The following is an 18,765-nucleotide window of genomic DNA, read 5'->3' on the forward strand; positions in this document are numbered from 1 at the left end:
TTCTATTATAATAGTGAGTTTACCTATTTTTCCTTGCAGTTTTATCTTTTTTTGCCTCACATATTTCGGTGCTCTGTTTTTAAGTACATACATGTTAAGTATTGTTATGTCTTCCCAAATAATTGATCCTTTACCTTTATGTAATGTCCCTGTTTATACTTGATAAATTTCCTTGTTCTGAAGTCTGCTTTTCTTGAAATTAACATAGCTACTTCAGCTATTTTTTTAGTTAGTGTCAGCCTGGTATAGCTATCTCTATTTTTTTGCTTTTAATGTATTTTCTTGTGGATAACACGCAACTGGGCTTTGTTTGTTTTTGAAATCCACTCTGACAATCTCTCTTTTAATTGGTGTAATCAGGTTATTCACATTTAAAGTGGTTATTGATAGAGTTGGATTAATATCTACAATGTTTGTAACTGTTTTGTATGTGTCTCAGTTGACTTTCATATCTAATTTTGAATTTGTAATTTCATATTCTTTGTCTTAAAGAGAACGCTTGCAGACCCCTTAAAATCTGGAGACGCCCCCTACCTTGCACACATTTTACCGGTATGTGACGGTAGAAAAGCTGCACAGCAGTCTTGGCAGGCGGGGCAGGAGGGACGCAGGGATTCACAGATGCGACTGTGCAACGCACAGATGCACTGGGTTTTTGCCTGGTGGGTTCAAAGCCTCCAGACGCTGACAAACGCTGCAGCCAATGAGTGGGTTCCCATAGTCCGATATGGAGGGCAAGGGGCGGGACTCCCTCCTGCCTCTCGCTGGCTGGGTTCAGAGTCTCCGCGAAGAGACTGCGTTGGGCCCAGAGTGGGCGTGGCTTACGTGTCCGCCGGCTTTCCTGGCAGGCCTGGCAGGGGGGCCAGGTTGCCATGACGACCGCGGCTAGGTCGCTGCAGACTCGGTTGGTGACTCCGGGCGCGTCGAAGATCGTGTACCTGTCGTTCGCAGTGGCTCAGTTTCCCAGTAATCCATAAGAACAGCAGGGATGACAGGGTCCCATGTCGGTTTTTGGTTCGAATTCCTCGACTGGAGACCCTGTGACCGGCAGGCTGCACTGTGCCCCGTGCACTGACTCCGGCCTCTGCTGGAGCCCCCTGGCCGGCTCCGGGGTGGGAAGGGGGCTTTGCAGATCCCCAGAAAACCGCCCGGCGAGCCACGAGCCCGCGGACTGCAGGCTCCGCTTCCTCGTGGGGTGTTCACTTTGTGTCAGTGTGTTGATTTGCCGCCAGTTAGAAGCATCTTAAAAAGGGGCCGGGGGCCATAGGAGGGGGGCTTATCTGAAGGAGGCTCTGGGCTTGCTGATCCACGCAGCGGTTTGTCGCGAGGCTGCGGGGGAACGGCCCACGGCCGCGGTAACAGGGCTTCGTCTTCTTTGCAGAGCCATGGGCAGCAGGAAGAAGGAAATTGCCCTGCAGGTAAGCCTCAAGGGGCGCTAGCTTCCAGCTCTGGGTTGGGCTCGGGGAAGACGAGGGTGATTGGAGCGGGGTTGTAGTATAAAAGTGACATTTTGTTTGCTAGCAGTATGTGACAGTGTTCCCAAACTTGAGTGATGTACCCTTCTGTCTTAAAGGGCCAAAACTTATCTTGGAACCCCAGTGATGACAAATTTTAGGCAAACAAAATTAATGCAAACAAAACTGAGTAGAAGCTGTTTATATTTATAGTGCGTATACAACCATAAAACCTAAACATGCATTAAATAAAACTACAAACCAAGAAAATATGAATCAACATAATTCGATGTGACGGTTATTTTGTTACTGTTGTTGAAATATAACTGCAGCTTGCACAGAGAATACAGTATAGGTTCTTTTGACTTTGGGCATGAGTCTGTAACTGTGTGCTCTGTGGAGACCCAATTTTCCCACCACTGTTCTCATCAAATTTCACTTATTAACAAATATGTTTTGAGATGTATTATGTGCTGGGCATTTGTTATATAGAGTACCTTACTTCATTTGCATGTGGGACAAGTGAATTCAGAAGCCAGCAACTGCTCTTTTCCATGGTTCTGGACAATAAACAGTGGTTGATTCTGAAGTGATGGTAAAAGCATGCAGGAATAGACCCTGGAATTGGGAGAGAGTGCTTTGTCATAAGGAGATCATCTGGATGATCTGTAACACGGGAACATTTTAAAACAAACTTTAAAATGTCTCATCATCAGCTGGTCCCAGTAAGATGCATACTAAGGCTAGAGTGCCTCCTAGATAATAGAGCTTTAGCGATTTTGAGACATCTGGTTTTTCTCTCATTGTCCTCGGTAGGACAGTTTGCATGTGGATTTCAAAAGTCTAGTGGTTTAAAAAAGAGGAAAGGGGAAAGCAGCATCATTCTCAGGGTACCCCATGCTGGGGGTGGGAGAGGTGGGGGGTGGGGTGGGATTTTTAGACTGGAAGTCAGAAGGCCTGATGTAGTTCTTGTGTCCTCTATAGCCAACTGTGTCTTTGACTACATCACATACCCTCTCTGGGCCATAGCTTGCCCATCTATGGAATGAGGATGTTGTGTGAATTATCCCCAAGGGCCTTCTTCCAGCCTTGATATTCTAGGATTCTAGAGTCAGAAAGCGCTTCATATATGAATGTTCTGGTTGAAGTAAATTTTGAGCAACTGGTCCTACCATTCATAGCTGTGTGACTCATTTCCTCAACCCTCTGGCCTCCGTATCTTTTACATAGACAGGAGGGATAATACCTGTCCTTTAACGCCTGCAGAGCTGTGATGAGACTCCTTTAGACACTTCCTGGCTGGTCTGATGCGGTCTGTGGTGTCTCTAATGTTATTGCCCCTTATTATGGTCATTTCATGTGTTGATGCCCTAGATCTCCTATGGCGGTAATAACTTTTGTTAGCAATGTTGTTATTTTTTCATGTGTATTACTCAGAGCTCTGAGTACAATGCAGTACTCAAAGTAAGTGCTCCCTCCTGCTGAGGGAGTGGCCTCCCTCCCCTCTTACACTGAGGCATCTGTGTAAAGGTCACCTCTCTATAAGGTAAACCCCTTGAAAGCAGTGCCTAAAGTCGGCCAACCCAGGAACCTTGTCCTCTCTCTCAGCAAGGTTATTCGGGGTTCCGTTTATAACTGAGACAGACAGAAATCACAGGACATCAAGGGACAGTCTGGGTAAAAGGTGCCACACATTCCCTATTCATTCCCTACCAAATGCAAGGCTTAGTGAAGTCCGGATAGTTCCCACACCGTTCCGCTCTTGCCTGGCTCCCAGGGCTGAGATTCTTCAACTGCCCAGAGTCCTGGCCCCAGAGCTGGTGGGACTCACTCCGTGACAGGGGTGGGCCACAGAGAGTTGCTGGTGACTTAAGTCTGAGCCTCTGGGTAGGGGCAGGGGGTCCTTCTGAACGCTTCTATCACTTTCCTCAGGACTGTAGTTGTGGGCCCAAGGTTATATCAGTCCAGCTCTCTTACTTCATTTAAGGCATCAAGAAGACTCATCTGGGTTTTTCTTCTACTTTTCATTGAAACAAAAAAAGTAAGGAGTATGCTTCCTTAAAAGAGAGACTTTCTTTTTTTTTTTTTTTTTTTTTGAGACAGTCTCATTCTGTCCTGTCGCCCAGGCTGGAATGCAGTGGCATGATCTCATCTCACTTCAACCTCCACCTCCCAGGTTCACCAATTCTCATGTCTCCGCCTCCTGAGTAGCTGGGAAAACAGGTATGCGCCACCACGCCCGGCCAACTTTTGTATTTTTTTTTTTTTTTAGTAGAGGCAGGGTTTCACCATGTTGGCCAGGCAAGTCTCAAACTTCTGGCCTCCCAAAGTGTTGGGACTACAGGCATGAGCCACCACGTTCGGCCAAAAAAGGGGCTTTTAATAGAGGATTAGCAGGTGTTACATGTTTCTTGCCCTTATTGCCAATAATGCATCCTATCTTTTTTAAAGGGACATAGACCTTGGCATACCTGTATCAAGAACAATAGTAGGCCAGGCGTGCTGGCTCATGCCTGTAATCCTAGCACTTTGGAAGGCCGAGGCAGGCGGATCACTTGAGGTCAGGAGTTCACAACCAGCCTGGCCAACATGGTGAAACCCTGTCTCTACTAAAAATACAAAAAATTAGCCGGGTGTGGTAGCGGGCACCTATAATCCCAGCTACTTGGGAGGCTGAGGCAGGAGAATCGCTTGAACCCAGGAGGCAGAGGTTGCAGTGAGCCATGATCATGCCACTGCACTCCAGCCTGGGTGACAGAGTGAGACTCCATCTCAAAAAACAAACAAAAAAACCCAGTAGTAATTTCTGTGGTCTTTTAATTTATATCATTTCAAAGTAGCTCACCACAAAAATATGTTAATTACAAAGAAAAAGGGAATAATTTTACAGACAATAGGCCTGGCAGACCATGTTAATCCAGTGATCAAAGTGAACATCAGTAATAGGCAGATGGAAATTGTGTCTCACCTGCTAGGGAGTAGTGAGAGGAATAATCTTCAGCTTCTCCAACACTCCAACCAGTCCAGCCAATTTCAACCAGTCCAAACATGCACAGCTTGAATCCAAACAGGAGGAAACATCACATATGCCCCAACTGAGGGACACTCTACAAAATACCTGGCATGTCATTTTCCAAAGTGTCAACATTGTGAAAAGAAGAGAAAGACTAAAGAACTATTCCAGACTAAAGAGACTTGACAAATAAATCTAGCACACGTTTCTGATTAGCTCCTTTGCTACTCAGGACATTATGGGATAAACAGGAAAAGTTGTACTCTATCTAAGGATTAAATGTTCACAATATGTCAGTGTTTTTTTCCCCTGATTTTGATTATTGTATTGTGTTACATAGGAATAATATATTCAGGAGTAATGAGATAACAAGCTGTAATTTACTTCCAAATACCTAAAAAAAAAAAAAACCCTAAATCTTTATACTGTACTTGCACACTTTCTGTAAGTTTGAAATTATTTCACAGTAGAAAACATTATACAGAAATGTTTACTATTGGCCAGGCGTTGTGGCTCATGCCTGTAATCCCAGCACTTTGGGAGGCTGAGGTGGGCAGATCACTTGAGGTCAGGAGTTCGAGACCAGCCTGGACGACATGGTCCAACCCGGTCTCAACTAAAAATACAAAAATGGCCAGGTGTGGTGGTACGTGCCTGTAATCCCAGCTACTCAGGAGGCTGAAGCATAAGAATCACTTGAACCTGGGAGGCAGAGGTTGCAGTGAGCTGAGATTGAGCCTCTGCACTCCAGCCTGGGTGACAGAGCCAGACTCCATCTCAAAAAAAAAAAAAAAAAAAAAAAAAGAAATTTTTACGTTAATGAAGAGGGATAATATGTATTTTTCCTTGTATTTTATATTTATAAAACCAGAACTCTGTGGATAAGAAAAAAAATGTGAGTGAATGGCAATAAATTCAACTTAATTCTGATACTAAGTGAAAACACAAATTTCAAAATGAGACCTACAGTTTGATACATTTATGTACATTTTAAGGGCACAAAAACAACTTATATATTGTTCCTGGACAAATAACATGTAAAATTATTTTTTAAATGCCTGAGACTAGTACACATTATTCTTAGGATAGTGTTTTTTTCTGGGTAGGGAAGGAGTGAGAAAAGGAAGGAGAAAAGAAGACGGGGGAGAGGATAACTTGAACTGTACTTGTAAGTATTTCAGAGATAGAAAGATAGAAATCTAGAGCAAATAGATTGAATTGTTTCCCTGCCTGAGCCCTCAGTAATACAGCATTTGATCCTCTTTGGCTTTAGGTCAACATCAGCACCCAAGAGCTTTGGGAGGAAATGCTCAGTTCCAAAGGACTAACTGGTAATTTAAAGTAAAATAACTTTTTAGATCCATTCTTTTCTAAATTATTAAATGGTGTGATGAACCATGAAGAAAAGGGCTGCAATGAACATTACTTTCCTATTACCTTGAACCTCATAAAAAAACAGATGATGTGTGTGTGTGTGTGTGTGTGTGTGTGTGTGTGTGTGTGTGTGTGGCTTGAACATCAGTAAATTCAGTTCAGGAAAGGAGTCAGTATTCAGGGTTGTTTGGTGTTAAAAGTAACAGGAAACCTCTTCTAATTACCTCAGGCACTAAAGGAGAATGCATTGGAGGGAATACAGGGATCTCTTGGAACTCAAAGGATGGAAGGCGAGCCAGGCATCACTGGGACTTGAACCTGGGACTGCAGTCATTAGGAAACAGCAGGCCACTGTCTATGGGCCTCCTCATCCCCATCCTCCTGGCACCAGTTATTTGTTGCTGCTTAGCAATTTACCCAGAAACTTAGTGGTTTAAAACAACAAACATTGATTATCCCAGTTTCTGTGGGTCAGGAGTTCAGGTACAGCTTAGTTGGCCAGCTCTGGCTCAGAGTGTCTCACCATGGTAGTTAAGGTGTCAGACGGGATCTCAAGGCTCAACGAGGAGCAGATTTGCTTCCAAGCTCTTTTGTGTGGCTACTGGCAGACCTAAGAAGATCCACTTCCAAGCTCACTCATGAGGCTGTTGGTAGGAAGGATTCAAGTCCTCACTGGCTGTTGGCCAGAGACATTAACTTCTTGCCATTGATTTCTCCATGAGGCTACTCACAACCTGGTAACTTGCTTCCCCCAGGACAGAGCTCTAAGAGAGGGTACAAGTTGGAAGTCACAGCCTTTTGTTAGCCTAATCTTGAGAGTGATATCCCATTGCTTTTGCCATACTCTGCTCATTAGAAGCTGGTCACTAGGTCCAGCCCACACTCCAGGGCAGGGGATTACACAAGTACATGAGGACCAGGAGGTGGGGATCGTTAGAGACATCTGAGAGGCTGCCTACCACCTGCTGTCACCCACTCTTTACTTCTCGTTCTCATTCACTGCAGATATCTCTGTGCTCTATTACTCTCTGTGTGCCTGCTCAGTTTTTCTGTGAATATACCTGCTCAGTGTGCTTGTATCTGATCTTAGCCTTGCCCATTACCACCCCCTCCACCAAATGACGTCAGCATTTAAGCCCATTCAAGCCAGATGGGATATCATGGCCTATCACCAACTGTAGAAATCTTTCTTATTCCCCGACCCAGTGCAAAATTACCTTCCTCATATGAAATCTTTCTGGAACCTCTGTGTGGTCACGTCCCTCCTGGGAGCTCCTAGGGCACTTGGGGTGAGTCTCTGTCTCAATCCCTCCAGCACACACCCCACTTGCTGTGGCCCTGTAGGGAAAGACCATCATGGCTTTTCTCCTAGACTCTAAACACAACGGCATTGGCTTGGTCTTTCCTTTTTTGAGACTGAGTCACCCAGGCTGAAGTGCAGTGGTGCCATCTTGGCTCACTGCAACCTCCGTCTCTGGGGTTCAAGTGATTCTTCTGCCTCAGCCTCCCAAGTAGATGGGATTACAGGCACATTCTATCACACCCAGCTAATTTTTATATTTTCAGTAGAGACAGGGTTTCACCGTCTTGGCCAGGCTGATGGCAAACTCCTGACCTCAAATGATCTGCCCACCCCGGCCTCCCAAAGTGCTGGGATTAAGGTGTGAGCCACCACGCCCGGCCAGCATTGGCTTTTTAATCTCACATCTGTAGCAGACTTGCCTGGGACTGAGGCTGAGTGGGTACTAGATAAATGCTGATTCAGTTGTGTGGGTGTGAGTATAATCCCTCAAACACTCTACTGTTTGAGGGATTATAAAGTCTTTTTGATGGTGCCAAGGCTTAACCATTTGTCCATGTGTCTTGTCTGGGCAACTGGAACATGACTCCAGGTGAAACAAATCATTATTTCCATTTCTTTAACAACTGTGAAAAAACCACCATTCCTTAATTTTTTGAGAATGTATCGTGTGCCAGCCACCTTGCTAAGCACCCTATGTGACAGTAGCTAACATCCAGTGAGCACTGACCCTCTGCCAAGCCTGGTCTAAATGGTTCAAGGGCCTCTGTTGACTGAAGGTAGCAGGACCTCCTCTTTGCTCCTTCTCATCAGGCAGTCTAGAGGAATATATAGATATGGAGCATATAAATACATAGATATGTGTTTTTCTCTCTCTCTCTCCAGCCAGCAGAAATTTGCTTCCAAAGTAAACCACCAGCATCTTGGAAACCTTGCCTTCTGCTGGCTCATTTTCACCTGCTTTCAACATGCCAAAGTCCCTTCAGACCTACACATGCATGCACAGACGCGCACACACACACACACACACACACACACACACACACACACACACATTTTCTTGTCTCTGCCATTCCTTCCATGTGGCTTCTCTGTTTTGCTTCCTCTCACTCAGAGTCAAATTAAACACTTCCTCTCTGTTCCTTCCTCCCCCCTCCCCCCATCCCCGCTTCCTCCATAACTTTGTGAAGGTGCCTTTGTGCCCACCACTCCTCACAGAGCCAGGGCGCCCAAGAGGGAGGGAGAAGCTAGTAGCAATGGCAGGTGCACTATCAATACAAATACAGCACAGAGAGTTGAGCCCCAGCTTTTTTCCTTTGGGATTTAAATCTGCCCTTTTCAGTGGGCCTGTGTACAGGGCCCTCTAAGTCTTCAGGGACATTTTCCTGGCTTGACCCAGATGCCCTTTTTGGCCCTCACCCACATAACTGTAGTAGGCTGAAATAAAAAAATAAATTAAAATCTGTCAATTGTGAAACTCTTGTCTTCAGGAAAGCCCAGAACTTTATCCTCTACCTGGATGCTGTGGAACCCAAATCCCACTCTCCTGCTTGGATGTCTGGTTGCCTTTGTGATCACTTGTCTTAGATTTTCTGGTTGGTACTGAAAACCCAGCCTGTTTAGAGTTGAGTTTGTTCTCCTTTCCCCTCCAACAATCTCTCCCCACCCCTCGCTAGTTCTTTTTCTCTGCCAGGCTCAAAGGTGAAGTCCTTTCCACACCGTCTTCATTTTCATCCCTAGTATTCTGCCTACATTCTTTTCATTCTATCCCCTCTGCCACCCGTGTGTCTGGCTTCCTCATTCCTCCTATACCCAGCTTGGGTTCTCACATTCTGCAAAATTGTGCTACTTGGCTGAACCAATGAACACTGCTGAATTTATGCATCTTGCTTCTTCCCTGGAGCAGTTGAAAGAGCATGGGCTATGGCATCAGGCAACACAGGATTTAAAACTTGATTCTGGCCGGGCGCGGTGGCTCAAGCCTGTAATCCCAGCACTTTGGGAGGCCGAGACGGGAGGATCACGAGGTCAGGAGATCGAGACTATCCTGGCTAACACGGTGAAACTCCGTCTCTACTAAAAAATACAAAAAACTAGGCGGGCGAGGTGGCGGGTGCCTGTAGTCCCAGCTAATGTAGTCCCAGCTACTCAGGAGGCTGAGGCAGGAGAAGGGCGTAAACCCAGGAGGCGGAGCTTGCAGTGAGCTGAGATCCGGCCACTGCACTCCAGCCTAGGCAACAGAGCCAGACTCCATCTCAAAAATAAAATAAAATAAAATAAAAAACTTGATTCTGCTGTACTGTGGTTTAAATGTTTCCCCCTTCAAAATTCAGTGTTGAAACTGAATGTCAAAAGTAATGGTTTTAAGAGGTGGGGCCTTTAAAAGGGGAGTAGTGCCCCTCATGAGTGGCATTAAGTGCCCTTATAAAAGGGCTTGATGGAAGGAGTTTATTCCTCTTGCCCTTGACTTCCGTCATGTGAGGACACAGTATAATTCTCCTCCAGAGGGATGCAGCCCTTATCTGACAACCAAACCTGCTGGCACCTTGATCTTGTACTTGCCAGCCTCCAGAACTATGAGAAATAAGTTTCTTTTCATTATAAACTGCCCCAGTCTGTAGTGTCCCGTTACAGCAGCATAAATGGACTAAGCTATACTGCTTGAGAATTTGCTTTCTTACCTTAGGTCCATGACTTCACCTCTTTGAACTTCAGTTTCCTCATCTCGATAGTGCAATAATGATATCCATCTCACCGGGCTTTTTAGAGAAAAGCAAAGTGCACCTGCCCTCTTGCAGCTAAAGCAGAATAGCTTAGTCTGTTTATGCTACTGTAACAGGACACTACAGATATGTAGTATATAAAGAACAGAAATTTATTTCTTACAATTCTGGATGCAGGCAAGTCCAAGATATTAGCTCCCTCTTCTCTCTAATACTTACTGTGAATCCTCGTTGCCTAGTGATTCAGGATAGAGCTCCTCAAGCCCCACATTCCAGATTCCTCCAGTGATCCCTGCCACCACTTCCTACCACACCACCTCAGGCAGGTCTGGTCCAGCAGGCTGCCCAGGGGTCCCTGAGTCTGCCACCTATGCCTGGTGCCCATCCTTTGCACCACAGTCTCCCTCTCTGCCCATCCAAGCCTGGGCTCTCTACAATGCCCAGTGCAAGTCACCTCTTCATGGGAAGCCTGGTTAGTACAGAGCAGTGTTAGTACAGTGCCACCAGTCTCTATACTAACTTTAGTCATGACAATTTATATTGTATTATATTAATAGTTCTCACTTGATGGGAAAATTTTGAAATGTGAATCTGTGATAAGTAAAATCACAAATTGCATGCTATTAAAATGGACAGAGTTAATCAATTATTAGCAATTTTGACACGATCTCCCTGTGACTATGCTACTCTAGCGGTTGAACCGAAATGCTCACCTGTGTGGAACAGGCATGAACTCTGGGAGTGTTGAAGCCTTTTGGCAGATATCCCTCCTCTAAAATATGGCCACTGGTATGTCACCATCTAGCCCTTGCTGCCGCTTCATGGTCGTGTGGGGCAGGTCCTGCACAAATCCAGTACACGGGAGTTGCCTTGGTTTGCTTAGCTTCCTGTAGATCGTGTGGTTCACAACACTCAGATGAGAGGGTTCCCCTACATCCAGCCCTGACATGTACTATAGATTGGGACTAAAGAAGAAAAAGGTATCCAAGTTTGTCTCTAGCTCTCTATCAGGCTCACTTTCTGGGAGAAAAATGTTGATTTTTCTAAAGTAAATAAAACTCTGCTCCACCCAAAGAAAGTGGCTTTTAATTCATCAGAAGAAAAGGTCAAACCTGTGTTTATTATCCAAGGATTACATAAAAGTCAATTGTGTGCTGCTGGGTCACCTACAGTGAGTGACCTCTCCTTTTTAGAATAGACAGTTTCAGTCTAATTCCAATATCATTGAGGGCCACCCTGTGTTAGGCCTAACCCTGAATGTAGCCTGATAAAGATAAAGGAGCCATGTTAAGAAAATTATTTTCTGCTATACTTATACTGTATTTAGAATTCAGTATACCAAGTTCATAAGAATGAGGGCTAGCTGTGTTTCCATACTTGCTTATAATCTCATGAGACAGTAAATCCCTTTAACCATTAGATATCCCTGCAAATGAATGTCCATTTGCGGGGGATTAGAATGCACAGGTATAAATTGTGCCTGGTGTGGTGGGCGCTGGTGTCTACTGAATGTTCCTGCTTCTTGGTTCCACACAGTTGTTGATGTCTATCAAGGCTGGTGTGGCCCCTGCAAACCTGTGGTGAGCCTCTTCCAGAAGATGAGGATCGAGGTCGGCCTGGACCTTCTGCACTTTGCATTAGTAAGATTCTCTCTCATCCAACAGTCATACAACATTGTAAAAAGAATTTAAAAATTTAAAAGAGTCAGGAAGGAGAAGTGTGAGAGTGGCCTTTCCCAGATCATTAAAAAGGAATCAGTGTGGGCTTTTTGTTGATACTGTCATGATACTTTCTAATTTCTCTAGCTATGAAGGTTCCTATTCCCCACCCCACCTCCCTGTATCACTCTTGGCTTGAGCAGTTCTTGGTGCTATATAAAGAGAAGAAATATATATCACTCAAATGCATATTCTCCCTCTTCTTTTTTCTTTCTCCTGTCACCCAGGCTGGAGTGCAGTGGTGGGATCATGGCCCACTGCAGCCTTTGCCTCCCAGCCTCAAATGATCCTCCCACCTCAGCTTCCCAACTAGTTGGGACTATATAGGCACATGCCACCATGCTTCACTAATTTTTTAACTTTTTGTAGAGGCAAGGTCTCACTATATCACCCAGGCTGGTCTAGAACTCCCGGGCTCAAGCAATCCTCCCACCACAGCATCCCAAAGTATTGGGAGTACAGGTGTGAGCCACCACCCCAGCCGCATCTCCTTCTTGGCTTGTGAACACTGTTGACTGAAATGTCACTTTCAGATTTCCATCCTCTGCTTCATAAAGGGGAACTTACAGCAAATATTTATTTGGATGAATGTATGGAAATGGGAATAAATTCTAGAGAAGTATTCAAGAGACACTGTTGATATGCTGCATGGGTTTGAGGTTCATAGGCAGTGAAGACAGGAGAAAATATAACTTACACTAATCACTCAAGAAGTTGGACTTCAGGGACTTTGCAGTTCTTCCTTTGGCAGTCAGTCTTGGTGCTTCCATAGGGAGTGTGCTGTAGAAGGGCTTGCGTGGGGGATCTCTTATGCCCATGTGTAGCAGGTTTCTCAGACAATGAAGTCGGTGCCTGAGGACCTTCACCTCGGTTGTCAGTCAGGGCTGCAGAAGGACATTAGCCAGTAGTGCTCCCTTGGACTGGTACAGTAGCTGGGTGGGGCAGGAGATACTCTTGCTTCCTCCTCATTTGATTCTTCAAGAGAGTACATGTCTGCAATTTTATAGGACAGCTCTGATTAGCAGGAACAGCATGAGAGCAAATCGGGGCTCCACCTGGGGAAGTCAGTCCTGGGGGTGTTCAGTTCCCTGTGTGGTTTCCCACCGATCAGTCGGGCCCTGCACCCCCTGCACCCAGGGTAGCTGCTGATAGTGGTTTTCTTTAGGCAGAGGCAGATCGTCTTGATGTCCTCGAAAAGTACCGAGGGAAGTGCGAGCCCACCTTTCTGTTTTATGCAGTAAGTACATTTTCAGAACCAGAACTATTTGACAATTGCACATCATTAGAGTTCAAAATAGAAGCATCTCACTGACATTAATTATCTTTGGGAGAATTAATGGGAACCACCAAGAGGCCTCACAGATTCAAACAAGTGATGCTGTTTTCTCTGATGCCTCCCAGTCTTTTTTTATGATGTTGGCTACATACAGACACCCCCACCCCCAAGTCGAAGTGGTGATACAAGCTGTTGACTAGGATGGTGGCCTGAGGGCCCTGCGCCCAAGGAGGTGAATGACACAGCACCCTGGTGGCCACGGTGCTGGGGCAGCCTTCCTGACTTGCTGTACACGGGAAGAGAGTACCAGTCACTCAAATGTACATGCTCCTTTTTGGCCCATGAATACTCTAGACTGGAGGCTTCACTCTCAGAGCACAGGATTTCAAGATTTCTATCCTTTGCTCCATAAAGGGGACTTTTTAGTAAAAATAGATACTCCTTTATGGGCAGACAAGCTCTTCATTCACCCTTATGTAATCATAAAATGTGAAGATATGTTTACAGAAAGTTAGAAATGAGAGGGACTATTGAGGAAAGTCAAGTGGCCCAGTGTTTTGAAAATATAATTTGGATGTCCTTGGGTGTGACATCCATGGTCCAGCTCCATTCCCCTAAGGGCCCACTGTTTCACACTTGGCTTCCCAGGTTTAGGCCACCTGCCAGGCTCTGATGGCAATGGATCGATATTCCTCCTCACTCAGACCAGCCCCCTCATTGTAGAGTCAGGAATACCAGGATCTACTCAACCAGGTCTCCGAACACCAGGCTAGGGTTGTTCAATTTTGAAAACTTCAGCCTCCTGGCCTCAGCACTGCAAGTATTACAAATTGGAAACTTATGATAAAACATTATTTGAGCTTTGGATTTTAGTAGGGAGACTGAACTTACATGACATAACATGATTGGGAGGAAAAGAGGGAGAAGCAGGGAGGAGCTCGGAGATGAGCATGCCCCAGACACGGTTGACATCAGAGCTCAGCTGCAGAAATGCGACCACAATGGCTTAATTGCCTGAGCCCATAGCAATTAAAGCATAAATCTTACTTGGCTGTATGGGAACATGGGCCACAATCTTCAACCCCATGGTGGTCCATTAAGGGATGGGATGGAAATGGAAGGAGGACCCACTCTATGTGAACTTCTCCCTCTCCAGATTCATTTCTTTGTGAGTACAAACGTAGAGACTTTTGGCCAGGCACGGTGGCTCACACCTGTAATCCCAGCACTTTGGGAGGCCGAGGCAGGCAGATCACCTGAGGTCAGGAGTTTGAGATCAGCCTGGCCAACATGGTGAAACACCGTCTCTGCTAAAAATACAAAAATTAGCCAGGCCTGGTGGCAGGTGCCTGTAATCCCAGCTACTTAGGAGGCTGAGGCAGGAGAATCACTTGAACCCAGGAGGCAGAGGTTGCAGTCAGCCGAGATCATGCCATTGAACTCCAGTCTGGGCAACAAGAGCGAAACTCCATCAAACAAACAAACAAACAAACAAACAGACTTTTGAAAGAGTTAAAGCAGAAACTCAGGTTCATCCCAAATACCACCTCGACTGTGAAGCCTTCCCTGACCATCTCAGATGATGCTGGCAATTCTTGCCCCAAGTTCCAAGCACTTATAAATTTCCGTATTACTTACAGCAATTATTTTATAGTATTGTAATTGTTTCTTCGGCATGTCCAGTCATCCCTCTCCCCATTCTAGTCCCCATTCATGAAGGCTGCAGCTATGTTTTTTCATGTTTAATGTTTATATTCTTTGCCTCTGCCTTGGTGCTTGGTATAGTAAGTGCTCAATAATATTTGTTGAATGAGTAAGTCATGTGTAAGCCACACTTAGTCACTCATAACTTACTATGTACTGTTCCTCCCTTAATGAACTGCTGGTTACCCTGAAGGAAGCTTTGAAAGGAGTGGCATGAAGGTAGAGATCAGAAAAAGAGAAATCATTTAAAACTAGGAGCAGATCGGCTGGGCGCGGTGGCTCACGCCTGTAATCCCAGCACTTTGGGAGGCCAAGATGGGCGCATCACGAGGTCAGGAGATCAAGACCATCCTGGCTAATACTGTGAAACCCTGTCTCTACTAAAAATACAAAAAAAATTAGCTGGGCATGGTGGCGGGCGCCTGTAGTCCCAGCTATTTGGGAAGCTGAGGCAGGAGAATGGCGTGAACCTGGGAGGCGGAGCTTGCAGTGAGTCAAGATCGCGCCACTGCACCCCAGCCTGGGCGACAGAGCGAGACTCCATCTCAAACAAACAAACAAAAATCCTAGAAGCAGACCTGAGAGCATCCTGCCAAGGGAGGGCAGCAGAAGTGAGCACACTGCTATGAGCCTGGGGTTGAGGGACCTTGATCTTGGGCACACACACTCCTAGACACTCTCGCCATCTCTTGAAAGAGATTAATATTTGCCAAGAGTATTTCATGCTGTTTGTAACATATTCTAGGGAGGAGAACTGGTGGCTGTGGTTAGAGGAGCAAATGCCCCACTGCTGCAGAAAACCATCCTAGACCAGCTGGAGGCCGAAAGGAAAGTGCTGGCTGAAGGCAGAGAACGGAAAGTGGTAACTGGAGGTCACTTCTACAAGAGCTAACTCACAAGTGCGCTAGTAGGAGAGATCAGCAGTCCCCATCCCCCTTACCTGACTGTCCTGGAGCCGTTGGTGGACAGCTTCATAAAAGTTTCACCTGGGTCTGTTCCTCAAGCACTGTGCCCTGGTGATATGTGTGCATTTTGAAACCTTCTTATAAAAGCCATCTCTTTCATACAGAGCACTTTATTTTATCAATTTCCCTTTCATCTCCCACTTCAACTCTTAACAATGAATTCGGAAATGAAAATCAAGTTACAGAATGGAGTGATGCGTAGGAGAAGTCAGCTATCCTGGGCTCCTCTCAGCCTTGAGGTGAAATCTCTCCTAGTGACCCACTGGCTCATATTCCTGAAGGTTTTACTTGTGAACTCAGAGGGCTCATTTCTTTAACTGAGAAATCAAGGTCTGTCATTAACATGAGAAATAGAATCAGCATAGCTTGTGATTTTGATAAATTATTTCCATGATAACATCAACTGCCAGTTCTTCAAATAATTGGCTGCCTTTGAAAAATCAACATACCATAGGTAGAGAGGTATTTCCTGGTGCTTTGAGCATCTGGCAAATGTGACTCCACACCATTCCATGTTCATTGTTCAAGTTTTCTTATTAAATTCCAAATAGCAAAGCTCCATTTTTATGGAATGGATTAGAATCAAATCATATTTTTCCCAAGAAACCTGGCCATTTTCCCTCCTGAAAGAAAACTGCAAATGCTAATATTTTCATGTGCCTTCTCCAAGGGAATATTATCTCTCTTTACTGCTTCTCTGTACTGCATAGTCAATCTCTTAATATTTACTTACATTTCCATTCTTTGTCTTCTTATCAACTATCTCTACTTAATGCGTATGAAAAGAGGTAGACTCTAAAACTTAAGATAAGCTTGGCTTTTCTTGTATTCTAATTCTGTCAGCCCCACACCAGCACCCAGCCACCAAAAAGGGTCTTGTAAAGTTTCCAAGACTGATAACTTTGACATTTTTTTTCTCTGTGTTTTGGAGCTTTGCTTTTTTTAGTCTCTACAGGTTTTTGAAGGTGTTAGTGGTAATGTTAATTAGCTAACTACTTTCTTTTAATGACCAATTTATACTAGATTAAAGATGAGGCTCTTTCTGATGAAGATGAATGTGTTTCCCATGGAAAGAACAATGGTGAAGATGAGGACATGGGTGAGTGCAGAACCAATGAGCAAGGGAAAAAGGCAAAGCAGACTCAGATTTGATGTGTGTTTAAAATAGATGAGTATTCAGTTTATTGAGCAATCTGAACTCTGAGAAGATTTTTTAATGGTTCATAATTTTCTTATAAAAATTGATATATAATAGATGTGCATATTTTCAGAGTACATGAGATAATTTGATGCATACATATAATTAAATCAGGGTAATTGGGATATCCATCACCTTAAATATTTATCGTTTCTTTATGCTATGGATATCCAAATTATTTTCTTCTAGCTATTTTGACATGTACAATAGATTAATGTTAACTATAGTCACCCTACTGATCTCTTGAATACCAGGTCTGATTTCTTCTATCTGTAGATTGTACCTATTAATCAACCTCTCTTCATCCCTCTCTCTCCACTTCCTGGCCTCTGGTAATCACCAATCTACTCTCTACCTTCACGAGATCCATTTTTTTAAGTTCCCACATATGAGTAAGAACATGTGCTATTTGTTGTTCTTTGCTTGGGGGCTTATTTCACTTAACATAATGATCTCCAGTTCTATCCATGTTGCCACAAATGACAGGATTTTAATAATTTTAATTAATGAATAATATTCCCTTGTGTACATACACCACATTTTCTTTATTCATCCATTGATGGGCACTTAAGTCGATTGCATATTTTGGCTATTGTGAATATTGCTGCAATAAACATGGGAGTGCAGATACCTCTTCAATATATTGATTTCCTCTCTTTTGCATATATACATAGTAGTGGGATTGTTGGATCATCTGGTAGTTCTATTTTTGTTTTTTCAGGAACCTCCATACTGTTTTCCATAGTGGCTGTGCTAATTTACATTCATACCAGCAGTATATGAACATTCCCCCTTCTCTACATCCTCGCCTCATTATTCTCTTTTTAGTGTTTTGTTTTTTTTGAGATGGAGTCTCCCTCTGTCGCCCAGGCTGGAGTGCAGTGGCACGATCTTGGCTCACTACAACCTCTGCCTCCCAGGTTCAAGCGATTCTGGTGCCTCAGCCTCCCTGAGTAGCTAGGATTACAGGCACCCGCCACTACACCTGGCTAATTTTTGTATTTTTAGTAGAGACTGGGTTTCAGCACATTGGCCAGGCTGGTTTCGAACTCCTGACATCAGGTGATCCACCTGCCTTGGCCTCCCAAAGTGCTGGGATTACTGACGTGAGCCACTGCACCCAGCCTCCCTTTTTTTTTTTTTTTTAATAGTCCCCATTCTAACTGGGGTGAGATGAAATCTTATTGTGATTTTATGATTTGCATTTCCCCGATGATTACTGATATTGAGCACCTTTTTCATATACCCATTGGCCATTTTTATGTCTTTTTTTGGAGAAATGTCTACTCAGATCTTTTGCCTATTTAAAAATCAGATTTTCTTTTTGCTTTTGAGTTGTTTGAGCTCCTTATATATTCTGGTTATTAATCCCTTGTCGGAGGGATAGTTTGCAAATATTTTCTCCCACTCTGTGGGTTGTCTCTTCACTTTGTTGATTGTTTCCTTTGCTTTGCAGAAGCTTCTTTGCTTGATGTGATCTCATTTATCTATTTTTGCTTTTGTTGCCTATGCTTTTGAGGTCTTACACAAAAAACCTTTGCTCAGACCAATATCCTGGACCATTTCCCCAGTGTTCTTCTGACAGTTTCATAGTATCAGGTCTTAGAATTGTGCCTTTCATCTATTTTGATTTTGTGTTTGTATATGGTGAGAAATAGGGGTGTAGTTTCATTCTTCTGCATATGGTTATTCAGTTTAACCACCACCATTTATTGTAGAGAATGTCCTTTCACCATTGTATGTTCTTGGCACCTTTGTTGAAAATGAGCTGGCTGGCCGGGCGCGGTGGCTCAAGCCTGTAATCCCAGCACTTTGGGAGGCCGAGGCGGGTGGATCACGAGGTCAGGAGATCGAGACCATCCTGGCTAACATGGTGAAACCCCGTCTCTACTAAAAATACAAAAAACTAGCCGGGCGTGGTGGCGGGCGCCTGTAGTCCCAGCTACTCAGAGGCTGAGGCAGGAGAATGGCGTGAACCTGGGAGGCGGAGCTTGCAGTGAGCCGAGATCGCACCATTGCACTCCAGCCTGGGTGACACAG

At 44.6% G+C, this 18,765-nt stretch overlaps 1 protein-coding gene across 5 annotated transcripts in view; it reads left to right on the plus strand.

The window, feature by feature from the left end:
- Positions 1-252: 252 nt before the first annotated feature.
- NME9 (NME/NM23 family member 9) overlaps positions 253-18,765 on the plus strand; it is a 30,345-nt gene continuing 11,832 nt past the window's right edge. The window contains exons 1-7 of one of the 5 annotated variants that reach the window (XM_025376631.1): positions 923-966; positions 1,382-1,418; positions 5,741-5,798; positions 11,401-11,504; positions 12,748-12,819; positions 15,308-15,424; positions 16,551-16,626. In XM_025376631.1, coding sequence (XP_025232416.1) covers positions 1,386-1,418; positions 5,741-5,798; positions 11,401-11,504; positions 12,748-12,819; positions 15,308-15,424; positions 16,551-16,626 — 460 coding nt within the window. In that variant the 5' untranslated portion in view covers positions 923-966; positions 1,382-1,385. Of the gene's footprint in view, positions 1,419-3,580; positions 3,678-5,740; positions 5,799-11,400; positions 11,505-12,747; positions 12,820-15,307; positions 15,425-16,550; positions 16,627-18,765 lie in introns of all 5 variants that reach the window. The other 4 variants (XM_025376633.1, XM_025376629.1, XM_025376632.1 and 1 more) reach the window with 4 other exon arrangements.

Source organism: Theropithecus gelada, chromosome 2 (genome assembly GCF_003255815.1).
Source record: "Theropithecus gelada isolate Dixy chromosome 2, Tgel_1.0, whole genome shotgun sequence".
In the NCBI taxonomy this organism is placed as follows: domain Eukaryota; kingdom Metazoa; phylum Chordata; class Mammalia; order Primates; family Cercopithecidae; genus Theropithecus; species Theropithecus gelada.